We start from the raw sequence: 19864 nt of genomic DNA, 5'->3' as shown, positions 1-19864 counted from the left end.
ATTTGTAATGCTAAAACACTTTCTGTTCTACGGTGACAACACTGCTCCTGCACAAATATGAGAGGTAGGAAGTTACTGTCAGGGTAGCCAGGTTAAAAGAAAAAAATACAACTAATGCAGCATCAAATCCAAGAATTAGCAACTGCAAGATATAAGTATATAACGCCACAATCTTTACACAGAGTGCATTAAAAACTTGACAAGGAGTCTAACCATGGCCATCAATTTTTAAAAGTAACAAACATTTGAGTTTGGATCTGAATACAAGAAAATAAAGGTTTTAAAATGCTTGTGGCCTTTCTATGATCCAAATTCAACCTTGCAGACCCTTAAAAATAATGTGCAGTTATGAGATTGTTAAATTAAAAAAACTGAAGGCATTAAAGAGTAAGTAAACCCCAACATTTTCACTTTCTTATGGTCTTTTTTTGGACTTTTCATATGGGAAGTGAGAGTGCAGTCATTGCTTTTTCACATTCCTGAGCCATGCACACAGATGGGATGCCACATGTAGCATTACACTCATGGGCGCCTATAGGGAATGAATGGGGGCAGCAGTAAGCGGTTCACTAACACTCGCTGTCAAATGTTGAAGCGTTACACCAGTGCAAAAACTACAGGAAATTTTGTCTAAATTCAGATCTGTTCTGTCCATACTTGAGCTCTCAAAAAATGTCCAACCAGTTCTCTCTTAATAAATTACATAAGAGGGAGAAGTATTTTCAGTAGTTACACAAAAAAAATATATTCTGGACAGGGCTGTTTTTGTTAGTACACAACAGGATCCAGAAGTGTATTTCTCGAAGTCAACAAGTTATTTTTCTGTACCTGCAGTCTTCAGGTGATAAAGCACGGGGGGAATTTGGAAGCCTTACAGAGAAGTACTACATTAATTTTGACATTTTAAAGCTGAATTCTTGGCATACAGCTAGGCATAAAAAACCAAAAGTGAGACATTTACCTGCCAAAGTATTTGTATTTCTAGCTATCCAGTACTTAAGATTTATTCATGCATCGTGCACTCCCTTGTCGTTGGAAAGGATCGTGAAAGATCCTTTCCAACGACAAAAATTGGAAGTGTGTACGCAGCTTTAGCGCTGCATTATAGCCATCTAGGTGGTTATTACCAACACAAATCCTGTTACTGCTTGCACAAAAAATATGCATTAAATTGAAACTATAGAGCTAAAATCTGCAAGCAGGCTGGTCAAGCAATGTCCCTTCTGCAATAAAACTTGCTTACCTGTCTGATGGACATCTTCTTTAAGGACTTTAAACATTTCAGTGTATGAAGCCGGGTATCCTGACATCCCGCTGCTGAGTGAATGAACACCCATGTGTATGTGCAGGAGGTATGTCATTCTGGCTATTTAAAGCATACCTAAACTCAGAAATTTCACTTTACATTAAAGGATAGACAACCCTTTTAGGTTAAAGAGGAACTAACCTGAAAACTGCCTAAAACAACAAAAAAAAAAAAATATATACTTACCTTCAATCCCACAGGGCAGTCCGATCTATCCAGAGGTCTCTTCCGCTGGGTCCCGCATTGTTCTGCCATCTGTACGCGAGTCCACGCTCTGGGCGCCTCCATCTTCGTTTCTTCTTCCGGTCGTTTCGGTTTAGTTCCTCTTAAGAGAAGGCTGAAGATTAGGTATCTCAGAAGGGAAGAGTAAGAAGATGGCAGCACCTGAGCCAGAATAGGGTCAGAGGAGCGTAGTGAAAGTGCAATTGGGCAGGTTTGGTTATTTTCCTGAAGGGTATGGCTGAAGCACCTGAATGGCTGCAATTGTTACACCATGGCATTTTAATGATTACAAAGCTGTTTTTTTTATCTGCCTGCAGATCATTTATTTGAACAGATTTACAGTAAAAAGTAATGCATATCACAGGGCAGCACAATGCCCAGGACAATCCCCAATGGCTGCACAGCCCTGATCATGCATTCCCCTGACCAGGCTGCCTGTACACGTGACAGTAAGCTCTGGGAGCCCCGCCCCCTCCATGCTGTTCAACAGTCGCAGGAAACCAAAGCGATTTATTGGAATGCAATTACCTGGACACAGTCACCGCCGTGACAACGGTCGGCAGCCTGACACCGGGAATAAATCTGTCCTGCGCTTCACATAGGTCAAAGTCTCCTGCAGCACTGGAGATACAACGCTTGTTTCCCGCTCCTACGTGCTATTCGCCTTCACCGCGTCGGGAGTTCAATAGCAGCGTTATGATTTTTCAATAGTTTCGCCGCTTGTAAATGAAGAGACTGAGGAGTGTTCCGCGGTAATATTCTGTAACACGCAGGCCTACCACACACCCGAGAATATCGCGGCAACCATCACTAAATCTTTAGCCCCGCCTCTTCCCTTTCCTTCACAATGCGTCAGAACATCACGTATCGTCATTCGTCGCCGCGACGTACGCAAAAGTAGGCGGATCCCGGGCGGGTTTCTGATTAGTTGGTTCGGAGTCTGAAGAAGGAATACGATTGGTTAAGGAGGGGGTCACGTTCTCTCAGGCACGTCACTTTGCCCAAAGTTAAGGCGGGAATTTCCTGTCTCATTTTTAAGTCGCACTTATGAGGAAAGTAAAGCTGGATTCGTTTGGTCCTTCAAAGAGCCCCAGTGACCAGGCCATTCCTAATAACAAAAACCTTCTAATAGGTTCCATTGAATGTGGTGCCGGGTGCTGCCATCTTGGATGTGAGGCCAGCAGCCACAGCACACTCCGTTGCCTTTAGTGCCATATTAGGTGAAAGTTTCACCCACAGTTATGGGCACTAAATGTCTGCCAGCCACCTATTTACCATATAGTGGGTGACTTACAAACTCTACGTCATCCATTATCCACAAGTGAACAGTCTGCTTCAGGGCCTATTTTATTAAAATGATCTCCAAGGCTGGAGAGGATACACTTTTATTTGTGAACCTGGGTGATCCAGCAAACCTGGAATGGATCTGGTCCAGGTTTGAAAGCATTTCCTAACATAGCAAATGATTTTAGGAAATCCATTCCAGGTTTGCTGGATCACCCAGCTTTAGCAATGATAGTGTATCCTCTCCAGCCTTGGAGAGCTTTAATAAATCAGGCTCCTGGTCTCTAAGATTTTATCATTGTTACCAGCACTACCCTAATTCTCTGTAATGAGAATATCACCTATGTGCTGCATGGCACCGCCATCTTGTTTTCACCCCCATCAACTCCAGCAGTTTCTGACCTCTCAGTCTAATTATGAAGCACCGAGATCTCATGCATGGGCGATCCTGCCCGGATGGGTATTTAAGGCACTTTGTGGCATAAAGTTAGGGCCTCCACAGGGCACTTAAAAAATATACAGCAACGCACACCAACATAGACTCAACTTCTTCATTGATAAGATCAAGAGGGTGAGCTGGGAGGCAATGCCATAGGTCGGCAGGTGGGCATGAGTGAAGGGACCTGTTACATTCTAGTGCTTCTCCAGGCATTTAAAAAACACGTCTGTATAAACTAGGCCAGCAGGCCTAAGAGGTGGTGACATTCTATAGTATTTCCTTTTTTCCTCCTCCTCTGCCAGCTACAGGTTATGTAGGGAGGGGAGGGGCAGAGAAGCTGGGTCAGCACAGACAGTAGTTGTAAATATAAATGAGGGAGTTGGTTCCGCTAGGAACTGTTCCTGAAGTGGTCACTTTTTTCCGACAAGTTTACAGGCACACTGTATTATCAGTGAATACAAAATTATTTATCTAAAGAAAAATCACTACAAATATATAGCATTATACATAGTTTATTTGCTATGCTTTTACATGCAGTTTTTAATGGCTTAGCGGTCTGATTCTGGCAGTATTTCTATGCAAAAAGCAGTACCATTTTTTGCATGGAAATTAATTTTACATTGTAGGCCTTTAATTCTGAGGCATAACTCATCGACACGTCTAATAGTTAATACATTTCATAAATTTACCATAAACTTTAAAAACAAAAAAAACAAGTCTGTTAAAAATAAAAAAATAATGTATAAGGTAATATTACTGTACAGCAGCATATATAATATATATATATATATATATATATATATATTATATGAATTTTTCTTTATATTGGACTCAATACAGCTATTTTGTATTGAATCCAATACAAAATTATTTATATTTCCATCCGCTAAGTCCCGGCCACACCGACGCATGTATCAACGTCACCAGGAAACCCTGTAGGATGTCTCTGCACTTCGCGGCTGGAGATTGGAGGAGGCAGACGTGTCCCCAGGACCTGCGGGGACCAGCGATGTAACAAAGTAAGTGGGTTGTTATTCTGCTTTTAGGTACCCCGAGTCTGACTCGGAATGACTGCTTTTTGCGTGTAAAATCCACCCCGAGTCAGACTCAGGAATACCGCTGGGGGGGGGGGTTCAACAGTAGTCAGGTAGTCCCCGGGTTACATACGAGATCGGGTTGTTCTTAAGTTGAATTTGTATGTAAGTTGGAACAGGTACATTGTTTTAATAAATGCAATTAGGACAGATGTTTGTCTCAACATATTTTTAGGCAGCGTGGTGTCAGTTACTGTATAAAAACCTCACTGTGAGTTAATCACAAACAAGGCAAAACAAAAACTTTATGGAGCCTGGACAGTCATTAAATTCTGGAGCAAGCTGTGCTTTGAGATGGAAAATGAAACAGCTGCAGAGTTTGTCTTCGTCATTAAAGAGTTACAATATGTTGCGCAAAAGACTTCTGTAAATCATGCGACCCCCCCCCCCCCCTACCATCCAGCTTCTGTCCTGCACATGAACCAGCAGGGAAGCCTCGTTAGTATCTAGGAGTCATCTGTATGCCGGATTTCCTTAAAGAGGAACTATACTCAAATCTCCAAAAAAAAACACCTTCAATCCTGCAGGGCAGTCAGATCGTTCTGGGGATGTCCGGCATCGGGTCCCACGTCGTCTCAGTATCTGTCCCAGAGCTGGCGCTCCAGGCACTGCCATTTTCGTCTTCTGTTCCGGGTTCTTCATCCTACACTACCCGATCTTCCGCCTGGGTCGGGTGACATAGGATGAAGAACCCAGAACAGAATGAAAAAAAATTTGACCATCTCACTGCGCATGCGTGAGATTGGTAAATTTTTCTCTGAACAAAAAGGCTCTCTGGCATGCGCAGAAGCAGCGCCCAAGAGCCTCCTGGGATGTGTAAGGTAGGTATCCCAGGAGGCTTTGCGCTCCCATTCATTCTCGTCCGCCTAGGCGGACAAGAATTAGGGGGCGGTGCTACATTTTTTTTTTTTTTAAAGTGTTGCACCTAAAAATAAAACTTAATTTTTCCATTACATAAAAGGGTTCTCTAGCCTTTTATGTAATGTGAAAATTCTGAGTTTTGGTACGCTTTAAGTCGGGGACTACCTGTATACCATGGAGAATATATACAGTAATGTGAGGGTATATCCAAACAGTTATAGCTAGTTGGGTGGCTTCACCAGGACAAATAAAAGGAACAAATCTCTCTAGCAGGAATACAGACAGCAACATACATCTATGGAGGAATGTAAATTTATAGAAACACAACGTATTTGTAATCACAGACACTCTAATTTTGTGCACCCATCATATAGAGCAGAATTTTTAAACACGAGGAACCCCTTGAAAAAACTTTACGGTTTCAGGGAACCCCCCTCTGCTCTTTAAAATCTGTTACCTGTCAAGGCTGTGGTGGGGGCTCTGCACGGTGAACAATCATGTCCTTGACTTGAGCTGATTTTGAATGCATTGGTGCAGGGTGATACCACTACTGCTCTATACAGTGCATGCAAAAGCAACAGGGCTCTTAGTAAAAGTAGGGACAAGCACTGTCATTTTTTGTTGTTTAAAGACATACAAAATCAAAAAAAAACTCATGAACTAAGGCGTAGGGCTTAGATGCATATTAACTGGTAAATTTTGACTCATGGCGGTGGTGTTTGTAAAAATAGTAAAAAAGTACTACTTACCAATAGGAATGAATGTATGAATGAAGAATGTCAGAAAAAACATTGCTAGATTACGGCTAGTTTTATTATCCCTGGTGGACTACATTTCAGGGTGGGTGATGAACTAAAAGACAATTGAAAGACTCAGACACTGAGTTAGTCAGGTTATGTTTCACTTTATTGACCCTCCCCCCAGGAGTGATCACAATAAATACCCCCAGCATTGATGTTAGTAGACACAATAATAAACCCCACACCTGGTGTCAGTAGATGCAATAATTTTCTGCAGCATTGGTGTGAGCAGATGTTCTTGTTTGTATCCATAAGAAGTACAGGATGTGTGGCTAAGCAGAGTAGCTTTACAAGGGAGACAGGAATTTGCCAAGACAAAACTGGCTTGTGGGAGCAAAACGCTATTTCATCTAGGGATGAGCGAGCAAGATTTTTAAACTCAATCCCGCGGCAAATTCGGCCATTCTCGCTTACCAAAATTGTAAGCGAGAACTGCTGGTGAAAATTCGCTGATCGGGATCAAATTTTCCCTTAAATTTTCTAAAAAACAAAAAAAGCACTTGAGCGTCATCCTGAAAGGAAAATCCTGATGACACTTGATTTTCCTTTCCTCAGCCAATCAGAGAGCACTAGAGGTTTTGAATGGGGAGACTTGTTCCCATTTAACCTCTAGTGCCGGGGATCGCACACTGAGCTGAACAATGAATGCAGCAGTGGCTGCTGTCGAAATTTCGCAGACCCATCAGAAGTTCGAGGAAATTTTCATCCCCCAACTCTCACAGGCAGTACACAGTAATGGAATGAGTCAGGAGCATGAACAAAGCAGAATTCACAAATTACAATTTCTCCACTTTTTTCTCTCCTTCCAGCTCCTATGCTCATGCAATATATATTGATGGACCAGAGCAGAAGGAGACATAAAGACAACTAAATTTGTAAACCTCTCCCTTTTCCATGTCCCTCCTCTTGCAATACACAGTTACTGCATTACTGTCATGTATGTGTCATCAATGATACTTTGCAACTTCTATATCAGAAAGTTTCAAGGTTGCATTTATGGCTGATCTCTTTAGAAAAAGTAAAATTCACTGACTTTAAAAAGTAAAACTCACAGTAAAATGTAAAACTCACAAAAGTAAATTTCAACCTTTAAAATGCAGTGTGTCCTCACAACTTGTTTTGGGTTTCCTCTTTTTTAAGTTTTAATTACCATTTGTGGGGCCTTTGACATGCTGAATATATGAATCTACAATGTGTCAGACATCACTGGACTACAGCAAGTGAAGGACCAGAACAAGAGGAGAAGTAAATTCAGTTCACTTACAGTAAACAGTGATGGGCTAGGGCAGGAGTGGAAATCAAGAGACAAAATAAAATGCCAGTGTGTAATTTTTATAATAATATGTACTTTATAACAGACAGTTTTATTAAAGTGCCTCCACCTTGTTCACATATCTTACCAGTAACCCCTAACAGTAATAAATGGTTTTCCAAAAAATCATTTTTTTAATGACTGCAAGATACGTATCCAGATCTATTTATATTCATTTTATTGAATACAACTTTTAACTGTTGTAAAAAATCAGAAATAGATGAACCACTGGGGTATACACAAGACAAACTACTAAAATAATTACAATGCATGATAAAAAATTAAAGGGACTGTTTTACTTTGTGACATAAAAAATGTCCAGTTTAACAATTTTCCAATCTCAGGTATTCCATTAGTTCCATTCATTAGTTCCTTTTAAGGTTAAAAAATAAAGGGAATCAAAGCTTTTCTTTCTTTAGGGTAGTGTTTAAACTCCTGGAGGTAAAACCTGTAGAAAGATAAGATTTTAAAAATAAACAGCAAATCTGTATAACAAGTGTTATAATAACCTCTTTAAAATATTAATCCCTAAACTATTTAAACTGGAACTCATGCCAAAGTGATGTATTTTGGCTGCAGATCCAACATTAAATATTTATTCTGCCCTATGGAGAATTTGGTCTCTATCCTCTGAATAGGGACATGTAAGGATAAAACTTGCAGTGGGTTGTTAGAGCAGACATAAGTAGAGTGTTCTCCCCAGCCCCTTTTAGCCGAGTGCACTACCCAGCACCTTGCAGTAGCCACCCAGCTGTCATCAGTCAACCAACTAGTCTGGGCTTTGTGTAGAGAGAGAAGTCAGAGTACAGACAGAGAAATAAAGGTTTATACTTTGTATCTTTTTCACTCCCCATTCTCTGGGAACATTGCTGATAAGCTGCTGGCTCTCACTGTAAGCTTGTTTTAATATGGAGCTATCATCATGCTGAAAGGTCACGGAATTGCAGTACAGATAAGTAACTTTTTCCTATTTGCAGGAGAGCCCTGGTGTACCAACATGTAGGCTTAAGGAATACAGCTTAGATTACATTAGTTGTTAAACTTCTTGCAAAAAAATGGTTAACTTTGGAACAAATTCAGTTTTTGTCCTACTTTTCAAGTGGTAGAAGGCGGCAGCAATGCTGCACATTTGTTCAAGTGCTACATGTCACATTCCAGCCATTTCCAAAGGCTTGAACTGGAACTGCTTGCCACCGCTATGAAAGCATTTTTAAGCATTTGCAGGCTATTATTCCATACTGCTTCACCTTTTCTCACTCTTGAGGCCTACCAGTTGCCAGTAGTTTTTTCCAAATAAGTCTTAATTATGACCTTACATTGGAATGATACACTACTAAAAGTGATTACACACCTTACCAAATATCAGACACTAGGAAGTGAGGTCACATTAAAAAGTCAGTGGACGGTTTGGGCACAATGAAAGGTGGATAGAAGAATGGGACATAGTAAGGGTGAGGATATTACAAAGTTTAAACAAAGGACCTGATTTATTAAAGCTTTCCAAGAGAAAACTTGAAATGGATTTCTTTAAAATCATTTGCTATTATTTACTAAATGTTTGCTGGATCACCCAGATTCTCCCATAATAGTCTACCTTCTCCAGGCTTGGAGATAAAATCAGACCTCATGTATGGAGGGGGTGGTGGAAAGCTGACACTTTAAAGGGGTTGGTGGACACCTTTAACTAAAAGAACTGGGAGGATGAAATCTGGTGTGTGTAGCCCTACTAAAGTTTTACCTAGGCTACAGCTTCCCTCTACCTGGCTGATAAAAAATTCTGGGGAGTACACTGTAGTACAATATAAGGTGCAGTTACACTTGAAATACCTTGTGTTGTACAATTAAAAAAAGTTAAATATGTATCAACATATTACAGTTCCCTAAAAACAACAATAGTCTTTACAAATGACCAAGGTCTACTTTTCAAAATTAAAGTATTAGGTCCCCCTGACATCTATGCATTTCAAAGCATGTTGTTGTAGACAAGTTAGCCATAGTTTTACATGGTGCTAGTTCACAACTGTGTGATGTGTGGGAGATGTGTAGGAGTGTTAAAAATGCATAAAAACATGCTTAGTAAAGTGTAACTCATATCCTACAGCTAAACTCCATGCAAATACATATATTTTTATATATAGCTATTCAGCATTTTAGATTGTAGATATTTATCTACAATAGATAGGCCTCTACAATAGATGTACGGTATATAAAATTGCATTATTGTTTTTTTATAAAAATACATCATTGAGGTGGTGTTTTTGTAGCTATAGAAATTACGCTGTATGCTCAGGAGGAATGTGCAAGCAACATCCTCCTTTCTGGTATTCCACTAACCCGACTCTCTCCTCTACAATCTAATATGAATGCTGCAGCCAGACTCATCCATCCTTCCCACCGCTCCTCTTCTGTTGCATCTCTTTGTATTTCTCTTAATTGGCTTCCATTTCACCTAACAACCAAATTAAAGCTCCTGTGCTTTGCCTTCAATCCTCTCCACAGTTCTTGTACATTTCTGACCTGATAGAAAAATCCTCCCCCAGCCACTCTCTTCACTCCTCCAATGACCTACTAATGACTTCCTCACTCATAACCTCATCACACGCATGGCTCCAAGATTTTTCTGGAGCTGCCCCAACTCTCTGGAATGGTCTTCCTCGTCCTATTCTACTTGCTTCTGCTTGCTTACTGAAAAGTTCTGGGTGGTGTGCCCAGCTAAAAGGGCCAAGCACACCACTAGGCGCATCTAATCACTTGTTTTATTTTATTTAGTTTTTAAAGTTATTCAAACACTGGAAAACTAGGCCACCTGGCCAAACCTCAGTCTGGAAACAAGAAGTTTTTTTTTTTAAAAAGTGACCCTAGGCATAATATAAAGGACCTGATTTATTAAAGCTTTCGAAGACTAGAGAAGATAAACTATCATGGGAGAACCTGAGTGATTAAACAAACCTGGAATGGATCTGGTCCTGGATGGAAAACAGTTGCCAATAAATTTTAAATGTATTTAAGAAATCCATTCTAGGTTTTCTAGATCACCCAGGTTCTCCCAAAAAAGTTTTGGGAGCTTTAATAAGGCCCAAGTCAGAGAATTGCTAATGCAATCAATGACCCATCAGTCTGTAGATTAAAATCACATATTTATTGAGTAATCCATTAAGCTGTTGCATATAAAATATTATCCTTTTACTTTCTTTGCTGGGGCTGAGGTTTAGATCAGTTTGGGTGACTAGGAAAGGAAGACTAAAGTCGTTTTCAAAAAAAGGAATTAGTCCTTTTAAGTAACAATCATATTATGATCTTTGCTTTGGTAACAAAAAGACATGACTGACTGTTACAGATTTTTTTAAATGTACTTTTTAAAGTTATGAATATTCCCCCTCTCCCAGGTCTTACTTGTGATGATGATAAGCTCTCGGTCCAATGGAACACAAGGTGAATAATGCAAAGGCAAATCCCGGTAGAGACCAAGTTGCTATAGCATAACCAAACCATTCCAAAATTTCACCAAAAAAATTTGCTCCAGACACATAATTGAACATTCCTCCTGTAAAAAAGAGGATAGTTGTAAAAAGTTCCTCCACAGAACTGTCCTTACTGAAATGATAAGATACATAAAACATAATATACTGTTTATAGCACAGAGTAACAAAATAGTAATAAAAAGTTTAATAAAAGAGTAATAAAAGTTTACAAACATAGGCACAAATATGCTAAGATGCCTGTACATATGTCAAACATATCACTTTAACATTTTGAATAGAACAGCCCTTAGATGCAACTACTACCATAGTTAGTGCACTGTTTTCAGTGAGCTACCCAACATGTAGACTTGCATTTTAAAAGTAAACATTAAAACACAACCAAACACTGAAAAGCTTGTAGTAGAAGATAATGAGAAAAAATGGCTGCACTTATGTACACATATAGCTGCAAATGATACATAGAAATTAGGTTTTAGAAACTTTTAACATATATATATATATATATATATATATATATATATATATATATGATTACTGACATCAAAACTGATCTCTATGAAATTCTTATCATATCATACATCCTGAAATTAGTTACACTAAAGGCTCTATATATAAAATATTCCTCTGTCAATGCTAGATTAGTTCATATTTTCATTTACACAGCAATTCATTCGTGACAGCTATGCACTTTCAAGATTGGCTACTACGTAGCTGAATGAGTCATTGGCTCTGATTTATTAAACTTCTCCAAGCCTGGAGAGAATACACTTTCATCAGTGAAGCTGGGTAATCCAGCAAACCAGGAATGGATTTCCTAAAAGTCATTAGCTATTTGTTAGCAAATATTCCAGGTTTGCAGAATCACCCAGCTTCACTGATAAAAGTGTATTCTCTCCAGCCTTGGCGAACTTTAATAAATCAGGGTAATTGAGTCTGATTTATTACAGCTCTGCAAGGCTGGAGAGGATAAACTTTCATCAGTGAAGCTGGGTGATTCTGCAAACCTGGAACGAATTTGGTCCAAGATTCAAAATATTTAAAGCAAATAGCAAATGACTTTGAAACAATCTATCCCAGGTTTGCTGGATCACCCAGATTTACTGATGAAAGTGTATCCGCTCCTAATAAATCAGGCCAATTGTTTTAATAGGAACTGAAAAGTGGAGAGTGATTTGACAGTCTGTCAGCGAATTTTACACGAATTGGCAATTATTTATAAATAGAGCCCTGAATGTTAAAGAGAGGATTTAAATGTTCTTTCCTTCACTAAGAATATTGTCAGTGCTGCACAGAGCAGAGCCCAGATTTCCGTGTTCAGCCATGACCAGCTACTCACAACCCATGTGGCAATTACAACTTTTCCTTTCACTATTGGTAGATCCAGCCAATAGGTATTATGAAAATCCAGGAAAGCACATAGCATGTAAAATACATAGTTTCAACTCTTTCTGGGCAGTGTGCACATCACAACATAATCTCTGTCATTCAATGTTGTAATAAGTGTCTACATCAGTGTTTCTCAACCAGGGTTCTGTGGAATATGCAAAAAGAAACAACTGCATAGTTTGTCTTGGTCATTAAAGAATTGTAAGATGTTACAGATCAGCTCAGCTCTTAAGATCACTCACAACCTCAGCTGTGTTTAGCAAAAGTTTTCTTCTGTAAGTCATAAAAACCGCTCCCCCCCCCCCCCCTCCAAGCCGCTGTCCTGCACAGGAGTGAGCAGGGAAGCACCGTTCGTATGTCAGATGTCCTTAACCCGGGGACTACTTGTAATTTTGCAGCTGCTTTACATTTTCTCGCACACTCATTGTACTTTCAAACAGTTCACAAAGTTTCTTCCTTGGGTACATTCTTCCCTACTGTTTATACTATTATCCCTCACTCCACTGGCCACACTTCATCCTCTGTTAGCTTTCCCCCCACTTTCTGCACTACATTCTCCCACAGCTATTTCCTAGCTTTACACAGGAACTTCCCTAGTCCTCTGGTATTTACACTCCATTCCACTGGATCTGATTCTCCCTCCACACTACAGTCTCTATTAATTCCTACACACTCTCACTCTCTCTCAGAAGTGTGATTTTTTTAGGGAAAGGGTGGATTCTAGTGAAATGATAATTTAGCAAAAACATTCCATGATTAGCTTAATTAGCTACACTCTTCAATCTATTTCATTCTCTTCTCTGCAACCTTCCCCATTACAAATTTTAAATTACTAAATAATATTTATATTTAGAACTGATGTGTATTGATGTGTTGGTCATGATCCTTTCTCACTTTGCCAAGTTACTGGTGATATGCTTCATATTTAGTAAACTTGCTCGCTGATTCACAGGTTTTAGACAAGGGTCTTAAGACTTCCAGAGACCCCCTTCCAGATTGAGATCCCCATGGATCCCTGGTTCACAATATTGCACCTTAAACCCTCTTATCTATGTAATGCACAATATAAATTGCCAGTGCATGCATTGCATGTCATCATGCTACAACACGCTATTGCAAGTGCTTGGAAGACACAATTTGTTAATATCAAGCTATATTACAATGATTAGATTATATTGATATTACTGGGGAAGTAACTGCCAAGTTTGGACTCCCTGGTTACAACACTTTCATTTATCTATTTTTATGCTTAGTGTTATTACCCTGTAATGTCATTCTTCTTTTCTACTTTTAGATTGTATATAGGTGTACAGTGCTATATACCCTTTTTTTCCTTGTATCCCTTTGTGTCTGCTGCTTTTCTTTTTTGATTTTACATACTGTGACTATTTTTGTTAATTTCCCCTGGAAAATTAACAAAGCTATTGTAACCAAAATGTCTTTGCATATTTTTTTTTCATAATATAGTACATATATAAATTGATATATTAGCCACTAGAGGGAGCTCAGTATTTGATGAACTCATTCTGCCTCTGGAACCCTTTTGTTGCTTTATTTATGACATAATGATAAAAACTTAGGTGTGGGTTATAGCTTTATTCTATTCTATTCTTCTTTTGTCTCTGGCTTGTGTGGGAATACCTAATATGTGTAACATAATAGGTCACCTGACTATTTTAACAACAACCTTCCTGTAAGATTATATGAGCATTAAACATAAGTTTGGCATTTACCTGAAAAGTTCTTACTCGTGTAGACATCTAAAACCCCTGAGGTGCCGCAATCCTGGATCTCAGCAGCCCAATGGCTAAACAGTCAGCAGACAAGCCTGACAATGGTTTTAATTGTTCTCTTCTTTCCTTTAAGGAAAAGTTTATTCTGATTTCCTGACCCAGTGAGCAAACTTTCTCACTTTTTAAAATTCTGATGTCCTACCCCCAGTATAAACATGACGGACTTGAGCAGGATCACTTCATTTAGATGCCAATCGTGATCATCCCTTTTACCACCAATATTTGTATAAATCTATTTATTTATATTTATATATATATATATATATAAGTATATACGAGTATAAGCCGAGGTACCTATTTTTACCTTGGAAAACAGGAAAAATTGATTGACTCGAGTATAAGCCGAGGGTGGTAAATTCTGCAGCTACTGGCAAGTTTCACTTCTAAGTAAGGTTCACTTCTTTTTTTTTTAAGTTAATTTAATTTGCTTTCCTAAAATGTTTGACCTTGGACTACATTAATGACATATGACTATGGTAGGGACAATAGATTGTGAGCCCCTTTGAGGGACAGTTAGTGACATTTGTACAGAGCTGCGTATTATGATGGTGCTATATAAATACTGTGTAATAATAAAAATTTATCAGATGATGAATATATGATTAGTTACTAATCATTTATTAATCATCTGATAAATAATGCATCATTAGTTGATATATTTTACTTTTAAACTTACTTTACTTTTTTTTTCCTGGCTCTCTGTTACTGCTTTTGCATCTAGTCCAGTGTCTCATGTGTAAGCACCCCGGAATAGGTGGGACAAGGGACTCCAATCAGCAAGGGACTCTCTTGAGTCTCGCGCTGATGGCTCCGCCCCCCCAGGAACGCCCCTGAAGGAAAATCCCTCTCCTCTGCAATGCATAAGGAGGAGAGGAAGTGGTCCCTTACCCTGGCCGCTGTAAATAGGGAAAGGAGCCACAACAAGGAACCTCAAGAGCCGCATGCAGCTCCGGAGCCACAGGTTGCCGACCTCTGCCGGCCGGGATTAGGACAGATCAGAAGGAGCAGGAATCGGCTGGCAGAGGGTGCTTTTCTGGAGGGACCCATGCACCCGACTGGTGTAAAAGCCGAGCGTGACTTTTTCAGCATATTTTGGGTGCTGAAAAAGTGGGCTTATACTTGGGTATATACAGTATATATAATCGAACCCCCTCACTATATAAGGGGCGAACTCCAAAGTGTATGAACTGCTGTATAGAAAGGAAAATGCAATGGGAGGGATTAGGGTCAGTGAGAAAAATATTCTTGCTGCTTAATACTCTCCAATAAATTGTTAAACAGGTGTATCATCTGATAGCTGACACTCCCAATTCGGGTTAAATATTATTATGAAAGCAATTAACCCTAAACAGTGTACATTTCAATAAAACAGGGAAATACGTTTGTCTCAAACCTTTGATGAGTAATCACACACTCACGGCATTGGAGAGTGTATGCTGAAATGAAAGGGATTTTACCTTGTGGAATTTTGTAAGCAACTTCACTTGGTCTTCTCAGGTTCCGTAATATGTGGTCACTGTGAATGTTAATAGCCATTCCAGTGATAAAAATTATACTACCTAAAATTAAAAACAAGAACATAAAAGTGAGTTTTTTTTCTGACCCTTCTGTACAAATATATTTAAAGCTTTTGGATATTGCATTTCTATAACCAACATTTATGTGGACCTCCTAACAACTTCAGTGTGGTTTTAAATGATAAAATAATATATTGTGTATATATGAATTTGTGTTGCAATGCATTTCATTGTTTTTTTTTAATCAAGGGGATTTTATACTTCATTCACAATTTCTTTTTTACAACTATGTAAAAAGAATATGCAACATGCTTAAATACAGTGTTGTACTTTTTATGCATTTTGTTAAGCTTTAAGAAAGATACACTGCAGGGTACTGTAAGAAATAAAATTCAGTGCTTTAAAAATGTTTTTTACTTAAAACATTGATATCTGGTAAAGTTGATATCTGGTAAGATGTTCAGGCACTGAATGCCAGGCTTGCCCTCACTGCCTCCAACTCAATACTGTGATTCATGCACATTCCAATAGGCAAATAGGCTATCCATGCCTGTGTGCATGGGGCAGGATGGAGCAGGCAAACATAGACATTTTGGGCCTGTTTTTTAAACACTCTCCCAAGACTAGAGAAGATTGACTATCATGAGAAAACCTTTGGGATCCAGCAAACCTGGAATGTATTTCTTAAAAGTCATTTGCTAGTTTGCAAATGCATACAATTCTTGACCAGATCCATTCCAGGTTTGCTGACACCTTCTTGCTTGCTTTAAGGATGTAAAATATGTTCTCTTAGGCTTTTCTGTACTTGTGAATTAATTGCCATTCTCAACAAAAACAAAAAACAAAAATGTAAATTTGCAATACTGCCAGCTAGGCCAGCACTACCTTAATCATCTTAGTTTGTGACCTAAGTGTTTCCTTTTTATCCATTGATAGGATTGCTGCATGTGCCTGCCAAAACATGTTTGCCCTATTTACCATCAGACCTGGTAATTTTTATATTGTTGTGGGCTTCACTACAAGCTTGTCTAATGTTCCTTCTCTGTGTCTGCTTGTGGAAGAGTTTAGCAGCCAAGGTACATATCATCCCAGCAAATAGCTATTTTGTTCCTGCAGCTTTGAAAAAACATTCATTAATAAAAAGAAGTGATTGATCCTCAGTCATGTGACTTTGACATGGTTTAGATGATGAGATTAGTTTGCTTCAGTGATCATACTGCAACATTGTAACTTTGTAGCCAAACACAATGGCACCAGGGGGCTGTCAGGGAAGTACATTCATTTATATGTGTAGTAATAAAGTAATATACCTACTAAGAGCAAGCATGATTCTAAGATGAAAACAAATTTTGATAAATCCATTCTACTTGCAAGTTAAGTCATGCTTTGGGATCAAGCGAGGCTTTTGCCAGCTTGCTGTTTTGATCACTTTCATTGTAGCACTGGTTCCTAAAGAACCAGCGTCTGAATATTTAATAGCTGGTGGCTATGAGTGGTACTGGTACTACTCACTTCCGCCCCCATTCATTCTCTATAGGGCTGCCACAGAGAGAAGCTACTTTTAGTGTCTCCATGAGGCAGCTTTAAACTGACATGAGGAAGCGGTAACTGCACTGCAACCTCATGGCCAGTGTGTACATAGTCTTAAGTCTAACTCAAAGTTCAGAAAAGTTATTATTTCTGTCTGGTTTTTATTTTCAAATGTAAAAAAAAAAATACCAAAGGATTACACTGGTACTGTAGCAACTATACATAGAGGATAGCCAGGAGCCAATATTTCAGTGTTTTTTGCATGAAAAAAAAAATTCACTTTAATGAAGATTTAAATTCCATACCCATGTGTTCCAATGACTACGGGTTGTCAATTACATTTTCCATGTGGAAGAACTCAGAGCTATTTTCATTAACACGTTTGATATGTACAGAATCACAGAATGTTTTTATTCAACCAATGCTTTAGAAAATAACCTATGTGTTAAAGCAAGTGAGGACAGGATACGGAGGTGAGGGACAATTTTGTCCTCTACCAGCCTGACACCTTTGGCTCTAACACACCCTACCCCCCTTTTTCTACTTTCCCTTTTTATTTTTTGTAGTCTTCTGTCTTCACAATCTGCTTATTACTTGACCCCAAGTCTTACCTGTTATCTTCTTTACCAAAATTTTAAATAACAGAGGTATGATACACCAGTAAAACACTTCTGAAGCATGTGACACCTGTATCCCAAAGAGCTTTACAACATGCTACCTTTTATTTGAAGCCTAGACAAATATTGTTCATCATCCAAACCCTGAGGTCTTTAATTTTTGTTTGCTGTACTTGAAATGAATTAGAACATATAGGCTACAGTTGGAAGTTACCCTCTCCAGTGGTTGTATCTCTGAAGGATACTTAGACATGCATTACCATTCTAATATTATTATTATTATTACACAGTATTTATATAGCGCCATATTACACAGCGCTGTACAAAGTCGATAGTCGTGTAACTAACTGTCCCTCGAAGGAGCTCACAATTTAACGTCCCTACCATAGTCATATGTCATTAATGTAGTCTAAGGTAAATTTTTGAGGGAAAGCCAATTAACCTCACTGCATGTTTTTGGAATGTGGGAGGAAACCCACCCAGACACAGGGAGAACCTGCAAAATCCATGCAGATAGTGTGTCCTGGCCGAGATTCGAACCTGGGACTTCAATAAAACTTAATAATCTAAAGCAGGTTCTTTCACTGGAACGACCTTTTACAGTTTTTTAATACACATGGGTACTATTACATTAAACTTGTTAAACATTAGTATTCACCAAAACTAACATTTCACATGAACCAGTAGTGCACATGTAAACATTACCAAGCCACTTTATTTTAGCAGCCTAAATTACGCTACTGCAGGAAGCGTTATGTTTTAATACAGAGATAAAGAAAAAAACAATCAGAAAGTTTGCCAATATAAATAGATAGCAAAGTACATCCTGTTTACTCTGTGCCCCTCCACATAATCTTCTCAATGTTTACAACCAGCAATGTCTGCCCAGTAAGGCCGCATGTCCAGTAAGACTTCCATAGAGCAGGTAGATGACAGACATTTAGAAGTGCTGAATATTGTTGTAGTGGTATTAATGAGGGGGGGGCTCTTAATAACTCTTAATAACCCTATTCATTACAGAAAGCTGCAATCTCCACAATCCCTAGTTTGTTGTATGTTTAATGAAATAATTTACCTGATAAAAATCGGATATCCATATGCCAATTGTTTGGATAGGTTGCAACGAAAACCATGCAGTGACCTTGTAAAAAACCATTGTATGAACAAAATATGACAGCCAAAAAAACTATGCATAAAGGTGTAGGTCTTCCTCTTGTGATCGCTGAATAGATAAATGTCCTGTAGAAAAAAAACCATGATAAGGAAATTAGAAAATCTTCTGAATTATTACTCACGAATTATGCAATACTACAGCAAAATGTAGCAGTAACAAATAATAAAATGTACAGGAATTTAAATTTTTATCAGTATTTCCATTGTTATTTAAAAATATACCACACTGTAAATACTAATTTGATTCATACATTTTCTTATGTTTGTAAAATGTTAAGAATTATCAAAGTCCTAAAGTGCTATGTAAACATATATACAACATATTAATAATCAATTATAATAATTAATATTGTTATTTTTATAATAATAATATTAATATTACATGATAAGCAGTTAAGTAATTAATATTAAATAATATGTAGTTAGAACCACTTTGATTGTTGTTTGGTCACTGTAAGGGAGATTTACTCTCTCAATGTTCTGATCATCAATGTCACCCATATCAAAGATATCAAAGTCAGGTTATACCTAAATGTAAAAAGTTGCCACCTGAACATGAATAGAATGTAATTTTCCACTTGAAATACTTGTCGCTTTTTGGAATGTAAGAAGGACCTATGGGGCCCCAACCGACTACTAATGTAATGACACACTTCTTCATTGACCACCAATGTAAAGTGCCCTCCACCTCCGACTACCACTAAAAAGGGCCCTTCTCCTACTGCCCACCAATTTAGGCTGCATTTAAACTGTCTTCGATTCTCTTTCAGACGTTTTAACTATTTTTTAATTTTTAATTACTACAGAAAGGCCCATAGCAAAATAAGAGCAGAGCCTTCATGACAGGAGTGTAAGGGGCTGCCCAGCGAAGGATGAAAGGGGGGGAGTTAGAAAGGAAGGTGGAGAAAGAGTTAAAGATTTGAAAGATGCTTTGGGAGGAGCAGAAAGGGATAGGGGAAAGTGCGGGGGGGTGGAGTGAGGGCGCAGATATAGGGGGAGCTGTGTCGGAAGTCGTCACAGTTTTTACAAGAAGAAAATTCCCGCCCAC

The 19864-nt window shown here is 38.6% G+C and overlaps 2 protein-coding genes across 2 annotated transcripts in view; both read right to left on the bottom strand.

Annotated features, from left to right (window-relative positions):
* The window catches only part of LOC140329863 (uncharacterized), a 20816-nt gene extending 18447 nt beyond the window's left edge, over positions 1–2369 (bottom strand). The window contains exon 1 of the mRNA XM_072410254.1: positions 2057–2369. The gene's annotated coding sequence lies outside the window, so the exon portion shown is untranslated. The remainder of the gene's footprint in view (positions 1–2056) is intronic.
* Positions 2370–7479: 5110 nt separating this feature from the next.
* Positions 7480–19864, bottom strand: part of SRD5A2 (steroid 5 alpha-reductase 2) — a 30700-nt gene continuing 18315 nt past the window's right edge. The window contains exons 2-5 of the mRNA XM_072410447.1: positions 18719–18882; positions 15437–15538; positions 10712–10862; positions 7480–7766 (exon numbers count right to left, since the gene is read on the bottom strand). Of these exons, the coding sequence (XP_072266548.1) occupies positions 7700–7766; positions 10712–10862; positions 15437–15538; positions 18719–18882 (484 nt within the window). The 3' untranslated portion in view covers positions 7480–7699. The remainder of the gene's footprint in view (positions 7767–10711; positions 10863–15436; positions 15539–18718; positions 18883–19864) is intronic.

The sequence above is a fragment of the Pyxicephalus adspersus genome, chromosome 4 (assembly GCF_032062135.1).
Source record: "Pyxicephalus adspersus chromosome 4, UCB_Pads_2.0, whole genome shotgun sequence".
Taxonomy (NCBI): domain Eukaryota; kingdom Metazoa; phylum Chordata; class Amphibia; order Anura; family Pyxicephalidae; genus Pyxicephalus; species Pyxicephalus adspersus.
This window is presented reverse-complemented; position numbering and strand designations above follow the sequence as displayed.